Source organism: Carassius carassius, chromosome 41 (genome assembly GCF_963082965.1).
Source record: "Carassius carassius chromosome 41, fCarCar2.1, whole genome shotgun sequence".
NCBI lineage: Eukaryota > Metazoa > Chordata > Actinopteri > Cypriniformes > Cyprinidae > Carassius > Carassius carassius.
The window spans coordinates 6,400,925-6,410,629 of NC_081795.1; the positions used below are offsets into that span (position 1 = coordinate 6,400,925).

Below are 9,705 nucleotides of genomic sequence, written 5' to 3' on the forward strand. Positions count from 1 at the left end.
ATGCTTTGATTTTAGTCTGTTATAGCAAATAAATACAGGCTATCTCCTGACTTTGACAGCTAGTATGTTGATTTAAACAGCTATTATAATGACTCACTGGTGACAAACTAGTGGTTTTAGTGACTGAAAGATAGTTTTCAAGGGAACCGCTTGCTCCCTGAGCTTTCAAAACACTTCTAAGCCCAATTGAAAGCTCAATAGAAGTTAGTTTATTATTTGAATAGACTAAATATAAATTTGACATCTTAACAGGCACAATCAGTTTTCATGTGGTTCACCTGGTTTATTATAATCTGTTCCCTTGTGTATAAGAATATTTTTAACACAAAGTCTTAAGAGCCTTTTAATGTCTTTTGAAATGGTTTGAGTCTTTGTTATTACATGAAAGGACTTTTAGTCCAGTCTGGATGTTATTTGATCTCCACTGTATTCTTAATTCCTGTCTAGGTTCATGGAAATGTCGTAAATCTCCCTGTGTTTCATTTATTTGTGTATGCTGTTATGTTCAAATGTGTTTCCTCTACAGGCTGCACCACAGCAGTCAACGTGGTCTGCCCTTACCCACGGTACGTTGTCATATTATTCCAGCCGGTCACACTCCGCTGTGATTTCTCTACCACGGGTAAAAGCCAACCACTGATCAGCTGGAAATACAAGTCCTACTGCAGAGACCCGATACAAGCTGCATTAAACCCCAGTAGTGTTGACAATGCCATCGCTCAGTCCAACCCAAACTACAACCCAAACTACAACCCCAACATAGAGTGTTCAGACAGTGTCAGGACCGTTCACATATTAGCTTCAAAACAAATGGCGGTCACACTTGGGAGCGCGTACCAGGGCCGTCAGATCAGCATCACAAATAGTAAGTTGACTTTAGATTCTGAAAGTATTTTGTGTCAGTTTTTTTATTTATTATTATTTAATGTACATTATTAATTTAATACATTTTAATTTAATTTCTTTATTTTATATATTATTATATTTTTTAATGTTATTATTCATAAACCTGTATTTATATATTAGTTTTTTTTTATCTTCATTACCACCACACCTGTGTAAATTTGCCTGATTTAGCCTGGCTAAATTCTATTTGCCATGAAACTTGCAAAGATTTCAAATATGTACATTGTACATATGATTTTATTAATTTTTTTAATTTATAGATGCAGATCTTAACATTGCTCAGACCGCGTGGGGTGACAGTGGAGTGTACGTCTGTAGTGTTGTTTCGTCCCAGGACCTTTCAGGGAATGGCGAGTGTTTTACAGAACTCATTGTGCTTGGTAGGTGTTTACCTTCTCACTAGGGATGCATCGATCTAATACTCAGTATCAGTATCTGCTCCGATACTGGCATTTTCTGCTGGATCAGGTATCGGTCTGATGAGACCGATCCAAATCTGACATTGTGTGTATACTATTCTGTGTAATTGTTGAGCCCCACGAAAGGAACAAAAACATGATAAAGCACCTAAATGCTAATCTTTCCGTTGATGTATGGTTTGCTAGGATAGGACAATATTTGGACGAGATATAACTATTTTAAAATCTGGAATCTGAGGGTGCAAAAAAATCTAAATATTGAGAAAATCACATTTAAAGTTGTCTAAATGAAGTTCTTAGCAATGCATATTACTTATCAAAAATTAAGTTTCAATATATTTACATTTGGAAATTTACTAATTATCTTCAGGGACATTGATCTTTTCTTAATATCCTAATGATATTTATTTTTTTCATTAAAAAAAAAAATCTATAATTTTGACCCATACGATGTATTTTTGGCTGTTGCTACAAATATACCCCAGCGACTAAAGACTGGTTTTGTGGTCCAGGGTCACACATATTTTTTTCATTTGTTATTTTTGATTAAAATGAAGTTGTCTATATGTAGTATATTGTGTTTAACACACAAAAGAGTGACAATCAGGTCAACACAGACAAGTAAAGAAATTATACATTGATTTAAAAAAAAACAACTGGGACTGTGCTGGTATCGGATTGAATCGTTATCAGCAGATACTCAGAATTTTCCAGATCGGATCGGATCGATTCTGAAAAAAATGGTATCGTTGCATCCCTACTTCCCACAAACAAACTCACACTGACAGACACCAAACATTTAAACATTTCACACACACAAGCACATGGTCACTAATTCAGATTTTGTAGTGTTTGATGGATTTTTGCGTATGTGAGGAATTAGGGCTGTTTTAATTGGAAATTGTTGATGATTTAAAAAAAAGTTGTTTGTTTTTTATTGTTTGTGATGTTTTGTATTATTTAATTATAATTGTTTTTTTTTATAATTTATATTCTACCTGGAAGATCACTGTTTGCTTCAAGTCAATTTCTGTCTTGTCATAGAAAGCAATAATATATTGATTAGGGCTAATATTAATAGTATAGTAGCAGTAAAAGTAGTAAAGTAATGTTAACTTAAAGGCCAGTTTTTTTTTCTCTCTTTTTGGGCTGATACTGTATGGCCTTTTTCAGTAATTATGGCTTTGTCTTTTTTTCACAGAGAGAAAGTCAAATACTACAGACCTGCTGCCTGGCATTGATTTACTGGTCATGGAAGGTAGAATAAGTGCTTCTCTCTAGATGTCTGTTTAAGTTTGAAGCTATACTTGAATCCTTCACCATCCATAGTCAGTCTTGTTCCTTACAGCTTTAGACTAGAAAAACAACAACTATAGATCTTAGAGTAAAAGATATATATATATATATATATATATATATATATATATATATATATATATATATATATATATACACATATACACAAAGGCGGTCAAAAGTTTGGGATCACTGTAATGTTTTTAATGAAGTCTCTTATGCTCATCAAGGCTGCATTTATTTGATTAAAAATACAGAAAAAAAAACAGTAATAATAAAATAAAATTGTAATTTCTAAAAAACAAAAGAAAGAATAATAATTTACTGGCCACAAACTTTTTAACTGTAGTGTGTATTGTTAGAAAAGATTTTTATTTTAAATAAATGCTCTTCTTTTTATTTTATTTTTCATCAAAGATTCCTGAAAGAAAGTATTACATGTTCCAAAATAATATGAAGCAGCCCAACAGTTTCCAGCACTGATAATAAATCAGGATATGAGAATGATTTCTGAAGAGCATGTGGCACTGAAGACTGGAATAATGATGCTGAAAATTCAGCTTTGCATCACAGGAATGAATTCAATTTTAATGTATGCTAAAATTGAAAAACGCTATATTACATCATAATAATAATTCACAATAAAAAAAATTTCCTTTATTTTTGATCAAATAAATGCAGCCTCGATGAGCATAAGAAACTATTTTAAAACATTAAAATTCATTCTGATCCTAAACTTTTGTCTGGTAGTGTGTGTGTGTGTGTGTGTGTGTGTGTGTGTGTGTGTGTGTGTGTGTGTGTGTGTGTGTGTGTGTGTTTGTGTATGTGTGTATGTATATAAATGTGTGTGTATATATATATATATATATATATATATATATATATATATATATATATATATATATATATATATATATATATATATATATATATATATATATATATATATATATATATATATATATATATTTATTTATTTATTTTTATTTTATTTTTTTTATTTTTTTTTCCATAAACAAGGTTTTAATGGGATGGAAGAACAGTGTGTTCAAAATGTTGTGTAATTGTGTCCTTTAAAGAGATAGTTCACCAAATAATGAAATTTACCCCATGATTTTGAGGTCTATATGAGGTCTATTATCTTCTTTAAGATAAATACAGTCAGAGTTATATTAAATAATGTCCAGGCTAATCCATGCTCTATAATGGGAGTGGATGGAAGCCCAAAATTTTAAGTCCAAAAAATTGCACCCATCCATTATAAAAGAAGTCCACACAGCTGCAGCCTGCAGGGGTTAATAAAAGCCTTCTGAAGCAATGTAATGTGTTTAAGACAAATATCCATATTTACAACTTTATATATAGCTTAATCTCTAGCTTCCACTTACTGTTGTACATTCGTTCACGAGAGAGTGGTGTCCAGCGGATGACATAGGACATAGAAAACACGGTGACAAATGCAGAAGTGACAAAAATGGAAGTGCAGAGGAGAGAGCAAAACAAAACAACGGTCATGATTTAGTACCGTATTTTCCGGACTATAAGTCACACTTTTTTTCATAGTTTGGCTGGTCCTGCGACTTACAGTCAGGTGCGGCTTATTTATCAAAATTAATTTGACATGAACCAAGAGAAATTAACTAACAGAAAACATTACCGTCTACAGCCACGAGAGGGCGCTCTATGCTGCTCAGTGCTCCTGTAGTCTACACTAAGCAGCATATAGCGCCCTCTCGCGGCTGTAGACGGTAATGTTTTCTCTTGGTTCTTGGGTCTAAATAAATGTGACTTCTAGTCCGGTGCGACTTATATATGTTTTTTCCCTCATCATGACGTATTTTTGGACTGATGCGACTTATACTCGGGTGCGACTTATAGTCCGAAAAATACGGTAGTACAAAACGAGGATTTGTAAAGAAAAATGTTGAAGGATTTCAGTATAAGCCAAGAGGACACTTGTTTTCCTTTGCTGTAAATAAACTTGTTTCTCGCGAGACTAGCATATTCTCACCGGAGCTTATGCTATGCCTACATCCTACATTATCCACAGGACGCCACTCTCTCCTAAACGTATGTACGACATTTAGCGGAAGCTAGCGATTACAGTTTATAAAGTTTCAAATTTCTATATTTTTCTTACACATACGCATCGCAGAGCCATGTGGACTTCTTTTATAATGGATGGGTGCCATTTTTTTGGACTTTACATTTTGAGCTATCATCCACTCCCATTATAAAACATGGATTAGCCTCCAGCAGATAAAACACTGAAAATGAGATTTTACAACATATTGAATGAAATGTACTTCTGTCACTTACAGCCTTGTTTTTATTTGTGTCAAATTAAGTATGTTGTGTACACCGAATGAGATCAGGTGCTAACTATTATACATCTTATTTGAATGCTTGATTCCTATTGGCAGCATTCTGTGGTTAAATATCTTTGCATAATGCCTGAGACAACAGTTTCATATCTAGTTTCATATCTCTATCATCACTCCACAACCTCCTACTTCTCACATAATAAACCAATTTCTGCTCAAAACAATATTAAAGATCCATTTATTTATTTATTTATTTTGTACGCAGTCGTTAAAAAGAAGGGCAATTTACAGTTAGCCAACTGACTATTTATTATTGCATACTTGCCTAGATTTGCATAATCCTATAATTTGGTTGAGATTGTTATGGATATTCTAACTGAACAAATTGGAGAAGTATTGGATTTTATTTTGATGGTTTGTTCCTCCATCAAGATTGTGGAATAGATTCTAAGATCTGCGTTTGCACATGAGTCATGCTGTGTCTGTGCATGTAGGATGTTGTTGTGGTGCATGCTGGAATCGAGCCCTGGCAGAGTGTTGTGAGGCAAAACCTGTTCGGCTGGTTTTTCTTTATGTGTGTCATATACTTTTTTTTTTTTCCTTTTTTTTTTTTTTAATTTTTGATTGCAGAACTGACAGACATGTGAATGCACACATCCCATGACATTTAACATCAGGGATGGGGGAAAAGTACTAAAATAAGTTATGAAACAGAAATAAAATCTCATGAAACAGAAATTAAGCCAGTATTGCATTTACACATTTGTATTTTTGGTATTTTCTGTTTAATGCCTTCATTCTTCTGTTTAGTATCTGATGCAAGAGATTTGACTCTTTCCTCCAAATGTTTATTTATTTTTTCCTCTTCTCGTTCTCCAGACTGGTCGTTAGTGATGTTGGTGGTCCTGGGATTCCTCCTGTTGTTGCTCCTGATTGGTATCTGCTGGTGTCAGTGTTGCCCTCACACCTGCTGCTGTTATGTTAGCTGCCCCTGCTGCCCGGAGCGCTGCTGCTGTCCCCGCGCATGTGAGTCCACACCACTTTCACTTTCACTTTCACTTCCCCTTTAGCCAGAAATGCCCTGTTTAGGAAGATCAAACTGAATGAAACGGCAATAAAATAGGGGTGCACGATATATATCGGCCGATGATTAATTCGCATCAGTGTTATTTTCATATTATTTAAATTCTATTTTATTCTTTATTTTTCAGTTTAAATTTTAGTTAAATATTTAGTAATTTTGCTATTTGCTTTTGTCATTTTTATTAGTTTTTTTTCTTTACTATTATAATTATTTTAAGGTTTATTTTAGTTTTTGCTTTAGTTCAGTTTTAGTTTTTATTTCCAGTTTGTAGTAAACTTTCTCCTTTTTTTCAGTTTGTTTTTCATCTAATATTTATATTTTATTTTATTTCAGCTTTAACAAAACTTTTCAATAGTTTTTTTTTTATAGTTAGCGATAACTCTGAATGTGGTAAAATGTTTTCCAGTAAAGTTTAGCAAAATTCTTTTTTGTGTGAATTGTTTTTATTAAGGCTTTCAGTTGATTAACAATATATAATCTACAGTAATTTATTACATGATATAATTAATTAATAAAATGAATTGTAAAAAAAATGCATGTATGAATATTTGCAAAGAAAAGCCTCCATATGTTAACATAAATTTTGGCATTTTTGCTTTAAATTATTAGTTGTGCTAAATTAACATGTTAAATTAACTTCTTCCCAGTGTATGAGGCTGGTAAAATGGTAAAGTCTGGCATCCCCAGTCAGTATGCACACACCGTCTATGTCCAAAGCATGTATGGCCAGCCAACTAATGGAGTTGTTGGAGCTGCGCCGGGCGTACCCATGCTCCCTATGCAGTTGGGTGTTGCTGGTCCTCCCTTCAATGGCTATGGCAAAGACTTTGACAGAGCCAGCTCAGGTAGACTCATCCTCTATTTTCCTTAAAAAAAACTGCAGTTTGATGACACTCTTTACTTCAATAAGTGTAATTGTTTGATCATTTGTTTGTCCTGCTCCAATTGAGGCAGGATCTCATTTGCCGCTCCTGCAACACCACAATGGAGCAGGAAGTAAGTGATAGGATCTTCACTACGTCACTATATCGATCCATCTATAACATTTTAAGTGACTTCATCCCTTTGAAGCTTTCTGATTCGCAGCTAATGTTGGTGTTGTTTTTCAGACCGTAGTGGATACCGTGTTCAGGCCAACCAAGATGGAAACCCAACTCAGGTGCTTTACTATATGGAGCAAGATCTGGCCAACCTCGACCCCAGTCGCCCAGTGAACACTCCAGGCAAATACAGTCATCGTGAGTTCTGGAGATGGGCACGATCTTTCACTCCGAGGGTTGGGTTATAAAAAAGTGTTGGCTTGCGTAGAACATGTTCCTGGATCAAGATTCTCTACTGTTTCCTGAACATTTAAATCAACCCATTTTTGACAGGATTAGGGATTCACAAACATGTCCTACCTGTGTGTGTTAAAGTCCACAGCCAATCTAAAGGAAACAAACTCTGTTTAAACTTTGTTTCCTGTAGATTCTCTGTTTTTCCAAGGTTGGGGGATGATTTGTAGGTGTTCAGTATATTACAACCTTTTTAATCTTTTGGTCTTATTCTGTTTTTCCCATCTATCCAACAGTGGATGGTGTGAATAAGGTGAGCTCTCAGCACATCCGACGGGATGAGCCCAGATGGTTACTTGACTATCGAGGACGTGAATACGCCACGGAAAATTTGGACGATAACAGCCACAATTACGGAGATAGAGATGACTATGCGCCTGCATGCCGAGATGGCAGAAGAGGGTAAGTGACTGAATTGTTTCGAATCATGCTAAATGAATGCATTAACTTGACAGTCCTTCTTGACTCATGACTTTTCTCTGTCCAGTTCGGATGATGAGTGGAGCAGCAGTGGACGAGGATACGACCGTGTCTTTGATGATCATTGGCGCCGTGATTACTCTCATGATGCTCGTCCTCAGCGTAGAGACTCATCCCATGGGGCCGGTTTTCAGGGCAGGCGTAGCCATAGTCGTGATGAACTGATGGATCTGGAGCGTGATCGTGGTCGTGGAGGCCGGGATGCATACGATGACAGCTTTCTGAGGGAAGCCATGGAAAAAAATAAGCTGGGCGAGCAGCAGAGAGGCCGCAGCCGTGAGCGGCTTGATAGCAAGAGCGACCGTTCTGACCGCTACAGGGGGCCACACAGTGGACCACCACCTCTGCCGCTCATCCCACCCTCCGGAAACCCTAATCATCATGGAAACCATAGCAACTTCACACCTCCTCCCCCTCCCTACACTGAGGACAGTGACAGTTTGCCATCGTCCAAGAAGAGCAACTTAAAAAAGGTAAGAGCCAGATTCAAAAGAGCTTATTAAAACGTATGTATTGTTTATTTCATTATTATATTGTAGGTTGTTGTTTTGACAATGAATTTCCTAACTGAAAACGCCTTTTGAAGATCCAGCTAAAACCAGGTGACTTTCCTGGTGTTGTTAATGTTTACTAATACTAAACCTATTAAAAATGTTTTTGTTTATGAAAATGAAAAATAAATGCTAATTCAAAATGTTAATAAATATTATAATAGTATATAAATAATACTTAACTGGTTTATTAGTACCTGGCTGAGTTTAACTTTTATTTATATTCATATTAAACTATAGTTCAGTTGATCACTGTTGTGCAATAATCATGTTATGTAATGTGTTTCAGAATAGTACAGAATGTGAAGTATTCTATATGTAAACATTATGCAAGCAAATAACATATTGTGTATATATATAAGTAAATATGAGTAAGAATGATGCAGAATAGCAAAATATTAAAAAATTATTTTGCAAGCAGTGATACTAGAAAGAAACAAGTATGCAAAATGACAAGAGGGTTATTCACAGCTGAATGGCAAGAAGCTGAATGTTTAGTTAGCTATTTTATGTGCCTAGGCTCAGAGTTAAGCAAGACCGGAGTCAAAGGCACTGCTGAGAAAAAAAAAAACTGGGACATGCTATCATGATTAAAACAAGCTTCCTCCTTTAGGTGAAACATTCTAAAAATTAATGAAAATAAAACATTTTTCTGGTCATTTTCCATTGCAAATTCTGGCTTTTTTTCTTTGTCGGTGTTAAGTTAAGCTCAGCAGATAAGGATACAGTGCTTTAATGTTCAGTCATTTTATATATTTATACTAATACAAAGTTCTGCTGTGTTTTCTTTGTCCAGAATGGAGCTGTGAGCAGGGAGAGTATGGTGGTGTGACGCACAGGTGGAAATGTGTTTGTGTGTGTGTGTGTGTGTGTGTGTGTGTGTAAATGATGCAGCTGTGTATGTTTCCTCTGTCATTTCATGCCACTTACATGTGTGTATTTGTTTGGCTTGAATGCTGAGAGGATTCTTGGTTTATATTTAGATGTCTTGAATTTTTATGGGATATTTGAATGTAAAAATGGCTAATTTATTAATATGTAATGGCAGATTTGAAACAACTGATGCATTTATGGTTTTTATAGTTTGGTTCCTCCCATTAATTTCTTTCTTCTTTTTTTCACTATAATCTCACATTTCATACAGTGGTTCATAATTTTTCTATTTTTGTACAGTCATGTAATGTAAATTTTCAATAAAACTTTTCTATTGTATTTAGGTGTGTTGTCTTGTTAGGGATCAAAGTGACATTATTTAACATTGTTTGGTGTTTCTGGATTGCGACCACTAGATGGCAATTTACTATCCATGTA

At 35.0% G+C, this 9,705-nt stretch overlaps 1 protein-coding gene across 1 annotated transcript; it reads left to right on the forward strand.

Moving 5' to 3' along the window:
* The first annotated feature begins 501 nt into the window (after positions 1-501).
* On the forward strand, positions 502-9,254 carry LOC132123030 (lipolysis-stimulated lipoprotein receptor-like). The gene is made up of 9 exons (XM_059533561.1): positions 502-865; positions 1,167-1,286; positions 2,527-2,583; positions 5,825-5,971; positions 6,677-6,874; positions 7,139-7,267; positions 7,600-7,765; positions 7,851-8,316; positions 9,191-9,254. Exons 1-9 carry the CDS (start codon positions 502-504, stop codon positions 9,224-9,226), a joined length of 1,683 nt encoding a protein of 560 aa, XP_059389544.1. The 3' UTR covers positions 9,227-9,254.
* Positions 9,255-9,705: the final 451 nt, after the last annotated feature.